Source organism: Pteronotus mesoamericanus, unplaced genomic scaffold (genome assembly GCF_021234165.1).
Source record: "Pteronotus mesoamericanus isolate MK-2021 breed Mesoamerican mustached bat unplaced genomic scaffold, CSHL_Meso_final contig_221, whole genome shotgun sequence".
NCBI classification, from domain to species: Eukaryota; Metazoa; Chordata; class Mammalia; order Chiroptera; family Mormoopidae; genus Pteronotus; species Pteronotus mesoamericanus.
This window is the reverse complement of record NW_026555092.1, coordinates 20348865-20370135: the sequence shown is the minus strand read 5'-3', so window position 1 is coordinate 20370135 and position 21271 is coordinate 20348865. Positions and strand designations below refer to the sequence as shown.

General features: G+C 42.3%; 1 protein-coding gene across 4 annotated transcripts in view; it reads left to right on the top strand.

Moving 5' to 3' along the window:
- The first annotated feature begins 1578 nt into the window (after positions 1-1578).
- Positions 1579-21271, top strand: part of MKNK1 (MAPK interacting serine/threonine kinase 1) — a 44733-nt gene continuing 25040 nt past the window's right edge. For 3 of the 4 annotated variants that reach the window (XM_054572175.1, XM_054572173.1, XM_054572172.1), the window contains exons 1-2: positions 17683-17784; positions 19950-20051. In XM_054572175.1, the coding sequence (XP_054428150.1) occupies positions 17760-17784; positions 19950-20051 (127 nt within the window). In that variant the 5' untranslated portion in view covers positions 17683-17759. Of the gene's footprint in view, positions 1762-10436; positions 10630-17682; positions 17785-19949; positions 20052-21271 lie in introns of those variants that run through there. The other variant, XM_054572174.1, reaches the window with a different exon arrangement.

The following is a 21271-nucleotide window of genomic DNA, read 5'->3' as shown; positions in this document are numbered from 1 at the left end:
TAGAAAGCTCAGGCTCTGGGATCATAGGTGTCTTGAAACACACCATGGCAACAAAGGTCGATTAATCTTAGAACTGTGTGGCCAAGGCCTGCACAGTTCTTATAAGCCATCACAAAAAAAGTGCTTTGAGAAATTCAGAGAGGGATATTTAGAGAAGACTAGACAGAGGCAGAGAGGAAGGAGGAGACAGAAGAGAGAAAAGAGCCCACCCCCTCCACTGGGCAAAACTGAGCAGGAGAGGGTCCTGGGAGAGGCAGTTTATAGGGGGTAGAGGGAGAGTTTGATTGGGCAGCCAGGCTGTGGAAGGCTTTGTGTTCCTGGATCCATAAAACTATTCGTAGCAGAGAATAAGAAAGCAAGCCATTCTCCCCACCTTGGCGCAGAGCATCCACCTATTGAGTAAAGGCTACCCCTCCATAAACACTGCAGGCTCTTCTTTGGGGTTTCCTGCTTTCATCCACTTCCCCAGGAGTTGTATGCAGTGTGCCATGAAGGGAGCCACAAGCATGGCTGGAGTTCCCCCTTGATTTTGAGGAGCCATCCTCGAGCCCTTCCTCCTTTGAGTTCCCCAGAACCCTCCTCTCTAGTGTTAACCAAATTTGATTTCCATATGGGAGACACAGCAATTTTGAGAACCTGGATTGGAACATAGGCATGGGTGGCTCAGTAGCAGCTGTTATATTGAGACATTCAGGGAACAGAGAGGGGAACGGGCCAGTGTGGCCTCTGAGGGCATGAGGCTTGAATTGGTCCAGAAGGTGATGGTGGGAGAGGTCAGGGGTCCTTCAGGTTGAACTGCAGGATTCTGGAAGTGACTGAATACAAACGCTTGGGAGAAGAACACCCTCTCTGGCCTCACCTAGACTGGGAAATCTAGCAAAGCCCTGAATGTTCTCAAGTATTCCAGATCTCCTCCTATCATACAGATGTGAAGACTGAGTCCAGAAGGGGAAAGGGAACAAAAGTTTTCCAGATGGATGATAGGAAGGAAATCCAAGAGGCTCTTTAGCATTGCTCACCAGACTCTCACAACAATCCTAAGACAGGCAGGGAAGGGATATTTACTTCCATTTCACAACGGAAGAAACATAGAGTCAGAACCTGAACTAAACCCAAGTCAGCACTCTCATGACCTCATCACACTTGCATGCTGGGAGAGGACCGGGGGCTGGTTGAAATACTAATTTGTTTGGAGTTGTTTTTCTCCAAGAAATGAGCTTTGAAGTCTTTTCATTTTGAACTACTGGGGGAATGCTTTACCTAAAGAGAAATGCCCATGGTGAAATTATAGGCACCCAAACCTTTTAAGAAATTTTACAGAATTAGCTCTCATTTTAGAAAAGACTGGCAGCATATATCCCCATATGCTAAAAGAATTTTAAAAATGCCTTTCTGGCGTGCAGAAGCTCTTGGCAAATGTTAATTACACCTGTTGCTTCCTGGCCTCCTCCCTCCTGGCGCTTCCCTAGCTTCCCGACCTTCACTCAGAAAAGTGTCAAAGGAGCTAAGCCCCACCCCTTTCCCAGCAATCTCCCCGCCCCTTTCTATCAAGCCTGCGCAGTTGGCTGAGCTCGCCCTGCCCTCTCCCTCGGCGTAGCCCTCAGAGATCAGGTGAAGATCCGCCCCCTCGCGCTTCTCTAGGGTCCACCGCCCCTCGGGTCTAGTACCGCCTCTTCCGCGTTCCCCGCGGAGCTGGCTGCTCGTCGGCAGCGCGCGACCGCTCCCGGCGCGAGTCCGCTGAGGGAAAGACGAGACAGCGAGGTATCCCTGCAAGTGAAATGGAATTTGGGGGGACGGGGTGGTCTGTGAGTGAGTCTGTGCTCCGGGACGGAGAAATCAGGGCCTTCAGAACTGTCCGAGGTCACGACCCGATTCTGCTGCGGCGATCAGCCAAGGGGACGCTTCTTTCGGGTCGTCTCAGGGGTCCTTCTGTGACGAACTCCGAGCACAGCGTGTGTCCCCGGTCGGGGCTTGGCCTGTGCCTAGGGTCGAGGCTTGGGTTATGACAGATGCCCGAGCCCGGAGCTCGGTCTAGGACTAGTTTGAGGCTGAATCCCTGCCAGGCGGTATGGCTGGGTTCAAGACTCAGGCAGTCCAATATCATGAATAGTTTTTCACGTGAGGAATAACTAATGTCTTTGTACTACATTACTTTAAAGTTAACTGTTTTCATTTGAAAGTTCCTGACAGACGGAGGCGGCTGTGCGGTGAGGAGATAGAATAATGTCAGGTGCAGTCTCTCCTTAGGGAGAGCGTTTCCAGGCTGCCTGTCAGAATGGTTAGCAGCAGGGCCAGCACCCTGACACGAATGAAGTGTTCCAAGTGATCGGGTCAGGGCCAGGCAGTCTTGGGTTCAGATGTCACCTCTGCCACTTCCTAGCAAGTGTCCTCCAGCAAGTCATTGCCTCTCTCAGAGCTTTAGTTTCTCCTGTACAGAAAGGGCCAAGGAGGGTCATTGTGAAAGTTGAATAGAATTGCATGTGTCCCGTGGTATGGCAATGAACTAGGTCTTTTTGGGCTAGGCTACTTCGGAGAGGCCCTGGGGGAAGAGCTGAGGTGACCTAGGTCCTGAAGCCTCCGTGGGATTTATAGGTGGAACTGACCTTACAGAATGGGAAGGGAACTAGTGCTTAATAACCATTGCCCGGGTGCGAAGGGCCATGCTGAGCAATTGATATAGATGGTCTCACTGGCTCCTCAGCCATTGGCCAGGTGTTTTCTGCCCACTACCCTTAGCTTCAGCCCCTCTAAAGAGAGTTGGGCTGCAAGGGATGTAGAGGGGAGAGCCAGAGTTGGGTTTTCACATGGAGCTGGAGACTTTGGTGCCCCGTTTTTCCAACTTAGTCCACATCAGCGCTTCCTTTACTGTGATCCAGAAGAATAATTGGGTTTTGGACTGTTTGGGATGGCCTGTTACTCTAGTGCTCTAGAAGATTTTGATGTAGAGGGCCTGGCAAGTGAGCCGCTCTTAAAGTCAGATTTCACGAAGCTGGACGATGGCAAAGAGAAGCTCTGTGAACAGGAGCCGTTGGATTCTTGCACGTGCTTCCGAAGTGCATGTGGTTTCCTGTGATGTGGTCCCATTATAATCAAATAACTTGATTCCTTTTGCATCCTCTTTATGGGTACCCATATGACCTTCCTGAGACAATGTTCTCATCATTTTGTATCTCTGTTGAGAAACCTTGGTTGGCTTCATTGCCTACTACACAGAGTTTGGACTCCTCAGTCTCACAGGCACCTTCCCTCTCCTGTCTTTCTGTCCTCCCAAACCTGTACCCTGTAACCCAGTCTAAACAAACTATTTTTTTATTTTTACTCAGACACTCCCTGCATGTTCCTTTGCTTGTATTCCCTCTTCCGGGAGTTCCCTCCTCCTCATCTTTCAAGGCCCAAGTCTCATGTGACCTGTAAATGAAGCTTCTCTGATCCGCCTGCTGGATTAGTTGCTCCCTTTCCATCCTCTGTAGCAGAGGCCACAGCTCGAATATAGCTCTGTTCACTGTCTGCCTTGGGGTATATCACCTCATGTGTACTCTGAGTACATTGGTGGCAAGGGTCCGTGCCTGTTTCATCCCTCCTCTGCCAGACACATAGTAGGCCTCTGCAGTGTTTGTGACTGAATGAATCAGTGAAAATTTCATTTACTGGCTTTGTTTTCTGTTTTATGTGCTTTCAGGTTTAGAATGGGTCTTTGTGTTTTTCCTTCTCTTTGTGCCTAAGGAGAGCCCTAGTGTAGACTGATTATGCCCTCATTACAGGCATCAAAGGCAAGAAAATGCAGGTATTCTGCACAAGAAAGGATTCTTCATTGCTGCTCATGTTTGCAGGCTCTCACCTTACCTTTGCTGTGAGTTTTATTGGAAGGGAGGTGCTGCTCTGTTCAGGTACCTGCATTGAGTATGATATATTTCACAAAGGGGAAAGTGCAAAAGAGGTTTGTTTATTCTTTCCTTGGCCTTGGCCCTTTCCACCTGGGAACCAGCAACCACATTCACATTTTTCCTTGCCAATAGCTTCGGCATATGAAACAGAAGGCTTTTTGTTGTTCATAGAAAAAAATGCATTGTTGAAGGTAGAAGCAGCATGGATGGGAACGACCTGGTTCGACTTGACTTTTACAGATAGGGGAAGGTCCAGAGGGGAAAGGACTTGATCAAGATTGCACAAGGAATCAGTCAATGGCAGAAATAGTACCAGACGTGAAAACTCCTGGCTTTTTCTTTTTTCCAGTCTACTACATTGTTAATATACCTACATTTACTGAGCACTTACTATGTGGCAGATACTGTTTTAAGTGCTTTATATGTAACATCTCAAAATTCTGTTTTATTGCTTTGGAAGCTGAAACAAGTAGAAGTCATTCGGATCTACTTTAGGATTCCACAACTCTAGCTTTTAATACGGTTTTAATGGCAGTCACATCCTAATCAGTTGAGGGGAAGAGTCCTCCAAAGAGCTTGTTCCCATATCACCCTACTTCTGTGAATGAGTGACGTCCTTCTGGCAATGTCTGTCTACATTCTGGAGGGATTCTTCAAAGGAGTCCATAGTGTGTTGGAAGAAAGTTAAAGGAATGAAGCAAGCTGACATGGGTATTAGTGGAACTTAGTTTAGGAACATTAATATACTTTAAAAATTGCATGTTTATCAAGTCAGGCAGTAAATGTAGAGTTTTAGAGTAAACTCAGTCCAGGATCTTTCTGTAAAGATTCCCAGTCAAGGATAGCAAGATTCAATTCAATAAACAAATACTGGTTGAGCTCTTTCTGTATACAAGACTCTGTGTTTTGAGAAACACACAGGAATATCTCACTTTCTTGTCCTCCTACAATTAATTGTCTTCTTAGAGCCTTCTCCCTCCAGTGTAGTCAGGAAGATAGGTAAGTACATAAATAACTGAAATCAGACTGACTATGGTAAATGTAGTAAAGGATGTAAACAAAATAGGAGTTTGGGAGGAGAAATCAATCCCAATATGACCAAAGGGGGTCTAGAGAAGGATTCCTAAAGGTGGAAAATTTATGCGGGACCTTGGAGGAAGTTAGTTCCCTTGAGGAGGAGCAGCGTGAGCAGTGGTCTAGAGGTGGAAATGAACGCACGCTTGTGTGTGTGTGTGTGTGTGTGTGTGTGTGTGTGTGTGTGTGTGAGAGAGAGAGAGAGAGAGAGAAAGAGAGAGAGTGTTGGTGAGGAGTGGAAATAAGCTGAAATTGTGGTTTGTACCCAAAATGTAGAGAAGGGAGTGGGGAGAAGAACACTAACAGGTATCTGCTGTACTTTGTGGTTTGTAATATGCTAGATGCTTTACACACTATAATTTAGTCAATCCTCACAATCCTGTAATATGGGGATATTTATCCCTGACTTAAAGATGAAGAAACCGTACCTCAGAAAGATTAAAGTGATTTGCCCAAGGTCAGGTAGCAAGTAAGTGGTAGAGCTTGGTCCAAATCTGTATTAGATTCAAAGACCCATGTTCTTTCTTCTATTGTGCTGCAAGGCTCTGTAGGCCACGACTGGGCTCTGTTTACTGTGGCTGCAGAATGGAGGCTAGACTGGAGCAAAAGTGGTACCTAATTTGGTTTCCCTACTGCCCCCAAATGGGGACATCGTTGAGGAAGCTGTTGGAGTAGTTCAGTTCAGGCTTAAACTGTCAACCACCGATCTGCTATGGAAAATGCCTGCTCTGGAGCTGCTTGATTGGCTTAATATGTGAGCATTATAGCAGCTCCTGTAGTACCGTAAATCAGTGTATTGCCATGCTTAGCTAGTAGGATCTTGGAATCAGTTTATAGAGGATTCTGGCACCCTTGTAGTTCAGGCATAGGTACTAATGTGAGATTAGCAGTCCATTACAAAAGTGCCTACCTAAGGAGGGATCCATTTGGCACATATCTTTCCTTAATTTTCTCACCCTCAAATACAACGAGAATTTATAAGGAGGAAAGAAAACTATACCTGAAGTCAAGAGGCTGGCATTCAGGTGCTAGTTCTGCTTCTTGTCTTCTGTGAGTCAACCTCAGCTTCTTTCTCAGCAGCATGGTGGGGGCGGGGGGGCGGTATTTTGGTTCACTTCTGAGATCTCTTTTCTTGCTAATGTCATATGTAACATTGCTCTTCCTGGCTTGGGGCAGTATAAAGATGTAGCTAAGAATACGTAACTGGATTTAGATAGACTAGGGGTTAAGTTCTAGTCTTTCATCCTTACAGAGAGACTGTAGTTACATGTATAGACTCTAGAGTCAGACTGCCTGGGTTTTAGTCCTGGGTCTATCGCTTGCTAGCTACGTGACTTGGCAAGTTATTTAACCTTCCTGGGTCTCAGTTTCTTCATCTGTAGAATGAGGATACAAATATTGCCTATGCCATTGGGTTGTTAGGAGTATTGAGATGATTTATGTTAAGGACTTAGCACAGTGCCTAGCCCATAGTAGGTGTTCAATGAATGTTAGCTTTAACAGTAATAATATTAACAATTATTTTTAATGTCCAGTTAGATATCATTTTTATAGAAAGTATATTTATTAGGGAATTTTCCCTACTGTCTTACTCTGACACTGTTGCCTTCTCTTTCTTTCAATTGCCCCATCAGGAAACTTTGAAATACTAGATTGTTTCATCACAGGATTGCAAAGCATGACATGAAAGAAAGTGCCTGCAGAAAAAGGATCAGTAAAATGTCTTTGGCTCATTAGAAAACCTTACCTGACGTATGTTTTACCTACCTATCTCCATAGTAAACAGGAACACAGCAGCATATTTATTGCCTTTTGCACAGTCTTCAACGAAAGTACTAAGAAAGACCCTGAGTTTACTTGCCAAAAAGTACAATAACAGTATCTCTGGAAAAGTAGTATCTAATTTGGTTTTTCTTCCTCTCCTCCTTAAATTCCTCTGCATTAACTTAAACCATTTCTTTTTGTTTCATTTTTCATGAATATGGAAAAGTTCCTTCTGATTATAGAGGAAGGATGAGGTCAAGATTTCCTCATGAGAACCTTTTGTGTACTTAAAGCCAGAATCAAATTAGGCCTCATCTTCTCTTCTCCAGACTAAACAGCTTTGGTTTCTTTTACCTTACTCTTAAAACCGATTTCCCATTGCTTGGATCTCATTGGTCATGCTTCTTTTCTTTCTCTTTGGTTTTTACTATTGTACTTCTTGTCAAAAATCCAGACTGTGCTTAGTCTGCTAATGAGTCCAACTAAAACAGTTTAAGGGAAAAATAACTTAAGGTGTTTCTATTCATTTATTCACATTTATTGAGTGTTTGCCATGTGTCAGGCCCTGTGCGTGGTGTAGGGAACCCAGAAATGAATCAGACATAGTCTCTGCCCTGTCCCTAGCTCATGGTATAGGGGAAGATGTGCAGTAAAATGTTATAGGTGATTGAATTATACATAAGTGTGAAAAGGTGTAAATTGTTGAGGGTAATTTGATAGCAACAGTCTATTTTGCCTGGACTGTAGGTGAAGACTTCTGTAGAAGAATAGTAAGACATAATGCAGGATGGATTGTCTTGGACAAGTTTGTGGAGGCCCTGAGTCACAGCACAGGAGCTTGGGGTTCCAAAAGCAATGGACACCCATTGGAAGTGTTGAGGCAAAGAAGTGACAGGTTCAAATCTGGCTTTTTGGACCAAGGACAGAAATACCACAATCCTTAGTCTTATCTGCCAAGCACTGTTGTTTTCTGTCTTGAAAGTGTTATAATGGATCCCTTATTTTATATACTTGGATTTTTTTTTTTTTTTTTATCCTCTAAAACTTCTATAGAAAAGCTAGTTCTTGAGCTGAGGCAAAAATTTTGTGCCCTACACAGCAGGAAATTTATGAAGAATTGAGAGAGAGTTGGGTGCCCAATCTGTATAAGACCTAATGGCAGGCCAGTCTGTGTAGGTTTGGCCTGGCTGTTTACCCTTCCCCAGCCCTTTGCGAAGAAGAGGTACAAGAATGAGGAAAGGATTCCAGGGCTTATCTGGGTATTTGGTAAGGAATGCTAAGAAGATGCAGGCGGTCTGGGAGTTAGACATTCTTGCTAAGGAGGAAAAGAGGCTCAGAGGAATTTGGAATGTTGCTGGAAGGAATCAGGGCCAACCAAGCACTTAGAACCTTCATCATTTATCTGAAAACCTACATGTTCTGTCTCTTCGTTTCTGTACTTTGCTAACAGGTTATTCCCTAATGCTGCTCAGTTGTGGTTTACAGAGTACTTTCAAAGGCCACAACTGATCTGGCAAGCCATATCCCAAGCTTGAATAATGGTTGCTATTTATTGAGCACCTACTATATGCCTTGGCATTGTGCCATGAACTGAGTATATATTAGTTCATTTAATTCTCACAGCAACTCTGTGATGTAGATGTTATTACCCTCATTTTATAGATGATGAGAGTGAAGCACAGAGGGGTTAAGTATTATGTCCAAGGCAAATTCATTTGTATATGGTAAAGCCAAAACCTGAATCTTGGCCCTAATGGCTCACAAGCCCATATACCTTCTACCTCCCCAGCCCTAGAGTGGCTCCAAACAGCAGAATAATAAAAAGTTCATGGGGGAATTCTGAGGGTTGTTTTTACTGTAGATCTACTAGAGATGGAAACAGGGTATATGTGGGTGTGCATAGAGAAATGGAGTTGTAAGGAGGGAAAATAAGCTGGGTTGGCCAACTTGCATACAGGCTGTTTCTGGTTCACTACCAGTTTTGATGTACACCATAAGATAAGAATGTGTTTTACATTTTTAAATATTTGGAGGGGGGAATCAAAAGAAGATTCACATTTTATGGCATGAAAACTCAAGTTCCAGCTTCCATAAATATTTATTGAAATATAACCCCAATCTTTCATTTGCATGTTGTCTATGGCTGCTTTTTCTCTCTACAAAGGCAAAATTCAATAATTGCGACATCTGAGGCCATCTGATACACAAAGCCTAAAATAGTTACTGTCTGGCCCTTTACAGAACAAATTTGCGAGCCCCTACAATAGGCAGCAAGAAAGAAGGGACCAAGGGGTTTAATACCATGGCAAGAATAAAGGCAAAGAGTAGAAGTTCAAGGTTGTCTCTGGAAGTGTTGTGGCCATAAGGAGAAAGAGTACAACCTGAGCTTCTTTGAGCCCTGGAAATTGTTTCGTGGGGCCACAGAGATTTGTTTAGGAATAAAAAAAGCGCAATAGGAAGGATTATTCTATGTGCTAACATTCTCTGTTGGATAATAAAGAAATATTTTGTAGAATAAGTAATTCATTCAGATATTTACTAGAGCCCTATTTTTTGTGCCTGATACTGTGGTAGATGCCAGAGATATAGAGATGAAAAAGATATGTTCCTGCCTTTGAGGATCTTATGGCCTAGTGGGAGAACCACATATGCATGTGTATAGCTAGCTCTAGGTATTTTAATAGTATACTGTAAGTTCAATTAAATGCTGGATGAAATAGAAAAAAAAAGAGTCAGGGGCTGTTTTTGTAAGTTATGGGACTACTTTCAGTAATTCGTGATGGGCCTTGAAGAAAGAATAGATGCTGTTCTTTAAAAAGCTGCATAACAGGCTGAGGGAAAGCCTGACTATGAGTATTGGGAGCTTGTGAGTTTGGAAGAGAAAGAGACATTAAAAATGGTTTAAAGATTTTGTTGCTGGGCGACTGGCAGGATGATGTAATCTGATAGAGGAGAAGGGAAAGGAGGAAGAATGCAGTGGATGGGGTTGGTGATTAGTTTGGGGCACGTGATTTGAGGAAATGGTGAAATATATCAGGCTTCCAGTTAGAAAACTTTTTAAGAAATTTTGGCACAAGGTTCCTAGAATTCAGATTTAAACTACATTTTCAGAGCTTTTCCATTGGGGAAGTACACATTCATGATTTAGAGAAATTCACAAATCCGCTTTGACACATGATAACTAAAGCCATGAAATTAAAAATAGCAATGGACAGAAAATTAACGCATCAGATAGAAAACTACCAATAATGATACATTTAGCGTAAAACTTTGTTCCTGTTCATGCCACCTGCTGCTCTCAGTGTGCTCTCAGCATCTATTTTATCTTTGTGGCTCTGTTGCCTCCGGTCTGTGAGACCAGGACAGCAGAAAAGTGTCACTTTTACCTTCCACATGAGATTCCTCAGCAAACAAGGTGTCCATATCTGTCATCCAGGTCCAGCTATGTCTTTTTGGTTCTAGAATTCCACAGTGGAAACAGAATCTGAAAACTTTTACTCAAACACTTATTAAATTGTCAGATGCTTAATGTGAACATTTTCAAATGATAAACTGTCTGATTTTAAGGACTGGGGAAATCTGTGATTGCCTTGTGCGTATCTCCTTACCAGTGTAGCATGTAGCTTTGGGGAACACTTAGGTTGATCTTTATCTTCTCTGGTTCTTTTAAAGAAGTCAGCATTTTGACATCCTTCCTATTTCTGCTTTTTGAAGATTTTCATGCCAGATACGATGAAGCAGAGGCTGACCTGAAGCAGAAGAGGACTGAAGAATGTCTGTTACATACAGAGACTGTTGACACACTTCCTGTGGCCGGAAGACAGCAATCCTCTGTCCAAAGCATTATTTTATTTGGAATTTCAAGTTTGTAGAGGATTTTCTTTCCAAGAGTTGGGCAAACCTATAGGTAAGATTGGATATACATTTTTACGTAGACTTTTAGATTGCTTCTGGTTGAAATTATCTATTTACAGAGGAAGGAGTCAGTCAGAGATTTCAGTATTCACTTGGGCAGCCAGAATTAACTAGGCTGCCTGGCATGCCTAAAACAGTTTCTTAATAGGGAGAAGCATATTTCTACCAGAATAAAATGGCAGAGAGGCTCATAAGGAAAACCATGCAGTAAGTAAAACATATTTATTTACTTTTAATTATAAAACAACTGTCTCATAACAAAACAAAATAAAATACAACAGAAGCATAAAAAGCAAAATTCTGTACCCACCCAATTTCATCCTTCCAAAGAAGCCATTGTTAAAATGGCTTGAGATGTATCTTTTCAGGTATTTTTTTTAAACTTACCTATGACACATATGATGACATTTTGAAGTGTTCTGTATAACCTCCAACCTGAGGTTTTGTTATGCCCGGCAAGTTGTAAGTAATGCCTCATTTGTAGATTAGGTCAGGTGAGGTCTGGATGAGAATGGTCTTAGCCTGATCTGTGAGTTTTCATGCTTTGCTGCTCTGTCACCCTTCATCTGAAGCTTCCCAGTGGCTCACTGTCTTGCATGGCTCCCCATTCCCTACAAGCTTCCCTTCCTCAATTCTCTCCTTCTTTGATGGTCCTACTGCTCTTGGGGTTATGTTACTTTTGTTAATAAACACATATTAGGGTCCTTCTCAGGGCCTGGCTCCTTACTAGGCAGTGGGGATAGAGATTCAACACGGAGAGAAGTAGTCTTTGATTCAATCTGCAGTCTTTTGGGAAGACCAGTTCTGCTTCTTTCTCTTCTTTTCTATCCCTGCCTTAGTTATACGACTTCCTCGCCCTCCTCCAGGTTGTTGCAGCCGCCTCACTCCACCCTCCAGTCCCTCTCCAGCTTCCAGTTTGTTCCAGTTTGATGGCCCAAAAGCACAATCCACTTGTACACAGTCTCTCCCCATTGTGGGGAACAGTGGTTCACAAGTGTGCTCTGCAAGCCTTGGGAGCCCTAGAAATCCTTTCAGAGTATCTACAAAGTTAAAACTGTTTTCATAATAGTACCAAGATGTTGTGTGTTGTTACAAAGCAACAGTGGGCAACACTGCTGGTCCCTTAGGATAAATCGGTTGGTTAGTGGCACTGAACTGTACTAGCAATCATTGTGTTCTTCACAGCTACACACTCAGAGTTGGTTGTTTTTTTAATGCCATTTCACTTACAAATGTCCTTGATTAAGCAGTAAAACTTATTAATTTTATTGAATCTCACCCTTGAGTATACATCTTTTTAATGTTTTGTGTGACAGAATGGGAATGCTCATAAAGCGCTTCTGCTGCCCACCAAAGTGAGTGATTGCGAGGAAAAGCACATGTGGGCTGTTTCAACCGCAAGCCGAGCTATCCAGTATTTTCATTTTTACTTGAAAGAATTACTGACAGTTAGTGAGGTTGGGAAGTAGATAGGGACCAGATGTTGGAGGGCCTTGTAGGCCATGAGCTTGGGTGATCAGACTTCAGCCTACCTTTTTCAGCTGTTTATACTGTTCTTTACTGCTGCTTATTTCATTTTTTTTCAATTGAGGTAAAATCACCATATACTAATTTCAGGTAAACAGCATAATGATTCAATATTTGTATATATTGTAAAATGATCACAATAAGTATAGCTGGCATCCGTTACCATACGTACAGAATTATTTTTTCTTGTGATGAGCACTTTTCATATCTACTCTCAGCAAGTTTCAAACACACAGTACAGTATTATTAACTACAGTCACCCAGCTATGCATTATATCCCATGACTTAACTTGTTTTATAACTGCAAATTTGTGCCTTTTGACTCCCGTTGCCCATTTCATCCCCTCCAACTCCCCATCTCTGGCAACCACCAATCTGTCCTCTGTACCTGTGGGCTTAGTTTAGATTTTGTTTTTGTTTTTTGTTTTTGATTCCACATATAAGTGAGATTTTACCATATTTGCCTTTCTCTGACTAATTTCACTAAGCATAATGCCCTCAAGGTCCATCCATGTTGTCACAAATGGGCAATGTTTTATTCTTTTTATAGCTGAGTATTATTCCATTGTGTGTATATGTGTGTATATATATAGATATATAAAATATATACATATATGTGCATATATACATATATATCACATTTTTTAATTCATTCATTCATCAATGGACATTTAGGTTGTTTCTATATCTTGGCTATTGTAAATTATCTAAGTATTGCATTGAACATGGGGGTGCATATACCTTTACAAGTTAGTGTTTTCATTTTCTCCAGATAAACACCCAGAAGTGGGATTGCTAGATCATATGGTAATTCTGTTTTCCTCCTTGCTATTTTTTAAACACACACTTTCTTTGCCCCTCTCTCCCTTTCTCGTCATTCCTTCCACCAAGTGATGCAGTGCCACCTCTGAAGTCTGCTTGTGATCCCAGAATTAGAGCAGGGGAAGAAGATGGGCCTGAATCTAGTTTTGCCTCTGAGAATCTTGCTACCCCAGCTCTGTTTGAGGCCTGTTGTGAATCACCACCCTGCCAGCACCTTAGCGGGCCTCACATTTCTTTTCCTGTGGTTGAGTGAGACACTGGGGTCTGCGTAATGCTGCCCAGCCTTACTACACACAGGACTCTTGGGGAAAACCTGTGAAATACCTTGGCCTTGGAAATCACACTTACAGACTCTCCTTTGACTGAGTTGGTTTCACAGGTGGCTCCTCCCATTCATTGTGTGTTAAATTTGACTAGCTTCTGTTTGAGTATACCCTTTCCTTGACCTTGGCCCCTACGTAGTAACGATATCATCAGAAACCAAATCAGCCAACTAATAGGTCTGGCAAAAAAGAATGTAACCTTATACTTGATACAAGAACTGCCATGAAATGATGTGGTTGGACTATTTTGTAGCTCTCCTACATTATATTCCAAAACAAAATACAGAGCTTAGAGTTTCTTTCTTGCTTAGAGCAAGAAGAAACTTCTGATAAATTAGGTTTCAGATTAATATAATAATAATAAAGTGGTATAATGCCCTTGCATTTATGGAAGCTAGAGCAGAGCTGACCAACCTTATTGACATCAAAGCACATATAGAAAGTAATATTGTTCAGCATGATGAGAGGACCAATATCTCTTCATTCACAGCATCTCAGTAAGGAATCTGTGTGTTAAGGTTTCTAAATAAAAACATTCTTGTTGGTGCCTGGCTAACTCTGACTGGCTATCCCCTTCTGCCTTTCAGCATTAATGTTTAAATATAATGTAATAGTTTAAGTCTGAATCCTGAGCCAGGCTATCTAGATTTAAATCCTAGCTCTGCCACTCACTAGCTATGTCACCATGGGCAAATTACTTAATTTCCTTGTACCTCAGCTTCTTCATCTGTAAAATGTGAAAATAATGATACTTACCTCATAAGAGCCATGAAGATTATGTAAATTAGTATATGTAAAATATGGTATTTGTAAAGTCCTTAGAACATTGCCTGGAATATGGTAAGTACCATATAAGCATGTGCATACTGTAACTACTTGGAGTAGTAGTAGTGTTTACTTTAACTGCTATTATACTGCTGTGGAGAAGTAAATGTTCTGGGCTCAGCCTCCCTAGGCTCCTCCTGAGACCTCCTCCTCTGCCTCACATTTCTTAGTCTTAGCCTGTTCCTTAAAAGTGTCCATCCCCCTTCTTCTCATTGCCTCAGTTTCCATTTGTTTGGGGGCCTTTAGCCAGGTGATGAATGAGAAAAGAGCTGAATGGATAATTATACTCATCAGCTTGCTCTTACCCCTATTCCTTCTCCAAAAACCTCTTCTGACTGAGGGACAGAAGTCTTAGTGGGAAGAGGAGTGAATTACAGACCTTGAAAAGAACTCTGGAGTGGGTGGAAGAGGAATGTGAGCTGAGATAGCCGAACTGTTAGCCCACAAAGTCTTGTTCTTAGTGGGACAATGGTCATCTGATACCACACACACTGATGTAGGAGCTGGTTAGCTCTCTATAGGCTCTGCCAAGATATGGAGAACAGAGCTGGTGGCTTTGGGGCACCGTGGCTCAGAAGACTTCACAGAGAAATGCCACAGTTCTTTCAGAAGGGGGGCTTTGGGGTTAGCGCAGAGGGAGATCAGTACCTGCATGTCAGGAGTACCTGTTGCCTTTGCAGTCCTGCATGGTGAGGCTCCTCCGCTGCTCTGAGTTCTCCGGGCCCTCTCCCCATGCAGGGGCAGGTTGGTTGTTGGATCTGTGTTCTTAACAGCTGCTACGCTTACCATACCATGGATACTTATTGACTAACAGATTTTACAAGAAAGGGGAACATATATTCCTACTCTTATTTTAATGGAGAAAACAAGATAAACTTATGCTTAGGACTAGAAACATTTATTATGATTGATGATGGTGATAATATTATGATGGTGAGACTGCATATTCTCTGCCTCTGCTTACCCGTTTGGCTGATTTGCCATCACTCCCCTACATACTCTCTGCTCCTGCTAACCTGAACGGTTTACAGTGGCACTAACTGGCCATCCTGCCTCTCCTTGAGGCCTTGGCACATGCTCTTCACCTGCCTCTCTCCCCAGCCTCTGCCCTGGACAGTTCTTGCTCATCCTTCAGGTGCCAGCTTAGCCGTCCCTTCCTGTAGTTACCAGACTGGTTAGATGCCTCTCTCCTGCTCCACAGCACCTGGTACTACACTGTCACAGCACTTGCCCCAATGTATTGAAACTGTTTTACATGTCAGTGGATTTAAGTTACATGAGGGCAAAAACTGTATCTTCTCTTATATTCACACTGTCCAGTACTGGACAATTAGTAGTGTTCAGTAAATATAGCATGTGTGTAATGAATAAGTCAGGAGTGCTTTCACTTCTAGATTCTTTTTTGATGCTCTCAACAACCTTGTGATATAAGGGACCCAGGCCTTACTGTGACCTCATTTTGTATAAGAAGACACTGATACTTAGAGAAGCTAAGCAACCTGCCAAAGCTCATGCCGAGAGCCAGGATTTAAACTGGTATCTCTCAGACTTGAATGTTGAATGCATTTTTTTGTTTTTACATTTTTCCTATTTTAAAATAGCATTTAAAAAGACAAAACTTAAAATAGAATGTGTTGTTTTTCAGGAATATAACAATACCTTCAAGGCACCAATATCCCTGAAACATTTTTTTCACCAAATGTTGAATTTCAATCCAGATACGATTTTTTAAAATGTCTATTCAGATTCTAAATTCCAATGTGCACTGGAGAAAAATTATTATGTATTTTATTGAAAAATAAAGTGTGACAATAATAGTATAAAAAGTAATAAATTTTATGGTACAATTTGGAGAACACTGAAAAATATAAAGAAGAAAATAAAAATCACCCCAGCATACAGATAAAACTACTATAGTTTAGAAATGGCCCAGACTTGGAAAGGCACCATTGAGTTTGAATCCCAGGTAAACCACTAATTAGATGTTTGGCATTTGGTAGTAATTTAACTTCTGAATTAAAATTACCATTGAAATATGGTAAAATATTTACCTTTTAGGATCATTGTAAGAATTAGAGATAATGTCTATAAATGTCTGGCACATAATAGGCACTCTTTCAAATTAGAGTAGTATTAATATATCTGTGTATTTTTTTAACTAAACATTTTTTATTGGTTGATTGCTTTTGAGAGAGAGAGAGAGAAACATTGATCTGTTGTCCCACCTATTTATGCATTCACTGGTTGATTCTTGTATGTGCCCTGACAGGGGATCAAACCCACAATATTGGCATATTGGGACAACGCTCTAAACAACTGAGTACCTGACCAGAGCTGTGTATTTCTATATAGTTTTTCTCATCTGTTGTGTGTGCATACACAAGTTTTTTTGAAGTGCATTTATAAGTGTATCTTTGACTCCTCACAGGGTTGCTGGAAAAGGCAGGTACTTTTTTAAACAACTTTATAGATGAGAAAACTGAGACCTCCAAGAGGCAAAATAATCAGGTCTTGGTGCTATGTCTGAACCAGGACTCTCAGTTTGGTCTCCTGATGCTAAACCCATATGCCTTCCCTATCAGTTCCACCGCCACCAATACACAAATGGTGGACCACGAAACCCTACCCAAAATGAAGACAAGGGGAGGAGGCAGTGGAAATGCTGGCAGCCTCCACACCAGCTAGATCCATTCTGAAAACAAAAGAAGTGCCCACTTCCTCCTCTGAAATAACGGACACATTGCCCAATCCTATAGCATGGACCAGGCTTCTTCCTAGAAAGTTAAAAACCTTTTGGGTCACAGTGTTCTTTATGAGAGGAAATTTATCAGGGAAATCATAAAACAGAATAGCCTTACTTTGTTGTCAGGACAAAGATGTACCCAAATTTCTTTCTGTATGTGTACTCAGTACTTAAAGGGCCTAGGTGACATGCACTGTACTTAACACCTACTGTGTGCATCATTTTATATCATTTTCATTTCTGCATGTTTTCTGATGGCTGATGTATATCTGGCGATACACAGATGAACAAGTGACAGTCCTGGTCTTCAGGAACATTGAGAAGATCTCAAGGCTGCATAAAATAAGTGCTGTAATTCAGTTTCCAGCAGGGTGTTTGGGAGCAGAGGATGGAGCACTAACTTCTAGTTCTGTGCAGTAATACCATCTATTTGTGTAGTGCCTACCAGTGTTTGCACAAATCTTAACTCAGTCAAAGGGAAGGAAACTTTTGAGATGGTTTCAATGGCTGAGAAGACTTATTAGGCCAAGGGAAGGTGGTGAGCCAAAGACCTGCTTGATTGCAGAACCTTGCCCTCTAAAGACTCTTATCAAATAATTGCATGCATGATAACTTAAGGCCCCACAGTCCCTGCAAGTGGACTGTCTGTGATAAAATAGAGAGTATGGACAAGCTCCAAAGGGGAAACTTTCAACCCACTGGTAAGATTATGACACCTCTGCCTTCTCCCCACTTCAATGTAAATAGGGAATTAAGCGTGTTTTTTCACTCCCCTGTCTTCCTACATTTTTTTCTTTCTAGTTTCAAAACAACTCTCCTTCAACAAGTTCTGTTGCCAAGGAAAGTCTTAACCATTTGTCCCTTCTGGCGTACCCTCTTCCAATGAAATCCATGCAGAATAGACCAGGTACTCTATCTTTTTGTGTGTGAAGCCATAAAATCTAATATTGAGTGTGCGGCAGTGCTCAAAGGTATGCTTCTTCCACAAGAGGCTCCCTCAGCCCTACTGTGGTAAAAACCAAGTATAAATTGTGGCTAACAGGGTTTTCTAGCAAGAGTTGTAAGTATGTCTGAACATCCCCTGTGAATTATAAAGCCGCCAGCCCTCTTGCTGTTGCTACATTGCCTGCCTGTTGGCTGTTTTGCTTGTCCTTAGACCTTCCATCAGAGTGTGGGCAGGGGATGGAGAAAAAGAAGTGAACTCAAAATCTGTCCACTCTGCTCTTGGCTTGCAGCACTGGTGAGGATATAGGTGGGGACAAGGGTTGACACTGGACTGCACACAGGGTCAGAGCCAGAGGGACAATGATCTCTCCTTCTCAGCCTGCTGTTCAAATGGTTAGTGCCCACTCCCTGGGCTCCTGAAAATGAGCGAGCCTGTGTTTTATTGCTGTAGAATTTCTCACTATGTTGAGCAGCTTTTTCCCTTTTAATATACCTTGGAGAGGATGGATATTTGGGTGCTGATATTTAATTTTAATTTTTTGAATTCATAGTGTGTTGCACAAGATATATCTTGTGCTTGAAGCTGTTGACTAGAGTAATATTTTGAGATTCTCTGTGGATTCCTTTTATCCATGTGTTTATCTGTTCTGTAAAGTATAATTGAAAATCTGCTGTCATTAGATCCTAAAAATGGAAGGAAGAGTGCACCTAAATTGAGCCGTCAGACACTTGGCTGCCTAACCATGCCTTCTGGATTGTGGTGTCGAAAAGGGCCATCATTCTGTGCGCTTTCTCCTAATGGCTGTTGTATACTTGCTTCTGAGAACAGCACAGAAGACGTGCATCGGCTCTAATCAATCTTCCTGAGCAGACTTGCCATTTCTCTGATCGTGTTCAGCTGGGGTCCTCTGAGGAGAGAGTGGGCCTTTTCCTCAGTAGGCAAAGAGCCAGCTTCCATTTTAAAATCTCTCAGAAAAAAAAAAAAAAATTCAACAACCCAGAGCCTGTGTTTATTGAAGGTTGGTCTAAAAGTCTCTCACACTGCATGCCCCATCAGCACTTCAGTGCCTCTATTTTAGAAGGATGTAAAGGTTTAATCACCCTGGTGGGGATTTAGACCCAGAGACTTCAGAGAAATCTTATTATTTCTAACTGCAGGCAAAGAGTATTAAGGCTCCACTCTGGATCAGGGGCATGACATGTTCTATAGGTAATTTATCTTTACCAGGGGAAGGCCCTACTACAGTGTCTTAGAAACAGTACTGTGATTGGGTACTGGCTCATTATTCCTCCTTGTCTCTTTCCCCTTCTCAGTCTCCTGCTTATTCTTTCTGTCCATACTTTTTCCTGCCCAACCTGTCCAATGTTCGAATATCTGCCTCCCAAATCTTCCCTTTAACAAGGGGTACCAGGTGCTTGCCAATGAGAGAAAATAATGCTTTTGTAGTGAATGACCTCATCCAGAAGCCTGATGTAGACCTATCAACTGCAGACTTCTGAATAAACCCTACTTGCATCCTCTCACATACGGAACAGAGGAGGGAAGAGTATGCTCTGGCTCCATAGGCACCCATCTGTGCTCTTAGACAGGAAGTAATCTAACCCTTGAACCCATCCCCTGCTCTATTGTACCTTCACAGGGGTGGCCTCCACTGAAGGCCTTTTGAATCCCTGTGCATATCCATACAGGGATATTTCTAATCGTAATTTCATTTGCATGGACCCCCTCCCAGCCTCACCCTCCTTCCTGTCTGTCTCATGCTGAAGCTGGAGGGTGTCACAGGTGGGATTCTACTTATGGATTTGATTGTTCTTTTGGGGGACTATAGTTTGATTGGTGGTAGATCTAAATCCATGTGCTAATGAGCTTGGTTAAAGCAGGTTCCTGCTCTCCTCTTTTAATCTAGCCTGTCTGTCTGAGTTTCTTTCCACAGTTAACGATCTCCTGTGATGGTTTGCCTTTTGTTTTGCCTCCTGGGTCAAAACAAATCAATAGTCCTCACAGATATTTAAAAACCATCAGTGTAAAACTCTTGGGCCTCCCCCCATCCTTTTTTTCCCTTCTGGGTGAATTTACACCTTGATCAGTACAGTGATATTTCCCTTCCATCTTCTCTTTTCTCCCAGAGATGGGCAGCAGTGAACCCCTTCCCATTGCAGAAAGTGACACACGGAAGAAGAAGAAACGGAAGGCCCGGGCTGCTGACTTTTTGCCTGGAAAATTTGAAGGTTGGTGTCACAACTCTCTTAGATCAGGGCCTGTGGTTCACCAAGCATGGGAGGAGCATCCTGAAAGCCCATGGGTCTAGATAACAAGATCTATGTCCTCTTAGAGACAGCTCATGGTTGTGTGTGTGATAGGGATGAAAGGTAGGGGTGCAAGAGTCTGCACAAAGGACTGACACAGAGAGAGCAGAGATGGGAAAAACCCCTGATGATGCACAGGCCTCCTCTGGATGGTTGAGGGACAGAAAAACCAGTCTGTCAGAGTTGTCCATGGAGTGAGATTGCCTGGTGTGTTTCAGCCCCTTTCAGATGTGATCTTTCCCTCAGCTATTCCTGGAAAGGCTGCTGAGAGGTAGAACAACCTTCCATGCGAGAGGAAGAGAGGACCATGGCTGCAAATGAAGCTTCAATCTTCTATACACAGAGAACTTGACCAAAAGATTGCAGCTACTTGTGCTGCATGAGTTTGACACCATTTTAAGAGTGAACGGTGTGTTCAAGGGGCACAATGTTGGTCTTCAAACATTTTGAACACTGTGTGAGGCACCAGGTCCTGTTATCACTGGTGTGCGACGGGATGAAGTGGATCATTGGGCACTTCTGCAAAGGACTGAAAGGATCAGGAGCTACTCCTGGGAGTGACATGCCACATTCACTCATGTTTTGATTCAAACATGTTTTGTTTCTTTGTGAAACTTGAATTAGCTTCTCCTCATGGTTCCTCTTTCCAATATTTCAGGTACACTAATTAATTGATTGTTTTGTAGAGCAGTTCTAGTAACAAGCCCTTTCTATGTGTCAGGAATATTGGACTTCCAACCACCAGCCTATTCTGACATATGTAAAAGGCTAATGCTAAAGTGTCCATTGTGAGTATAGCATGTTATTTAAAATACTTACAAACACAAATGTGTATTCTTTTTTTCCTTTTTTAAAACTTTTTATTGAATTTATTAGGGTGACATTCGTTAATAAAATTGTATAGGTTTCAACTGTACAATTCTGTAGTATATCATCTGTGTGTCATATTGTGTATTCACCATCCAAAGTGAAACCTCTTTCTGTCACCATTTATTCTCCCCCTTTACCCTCTTCTTCCTCCTCCCACCCCCTCCCATTCCCTCTGATAATCACCATACTGTTGTCTGTGTCTATGACGGTTTTTTGTGGTTTCTTTGTTTTGTTTTGTTTTGTTTTGCTTAATCTCTTTACCTTTTTCACCC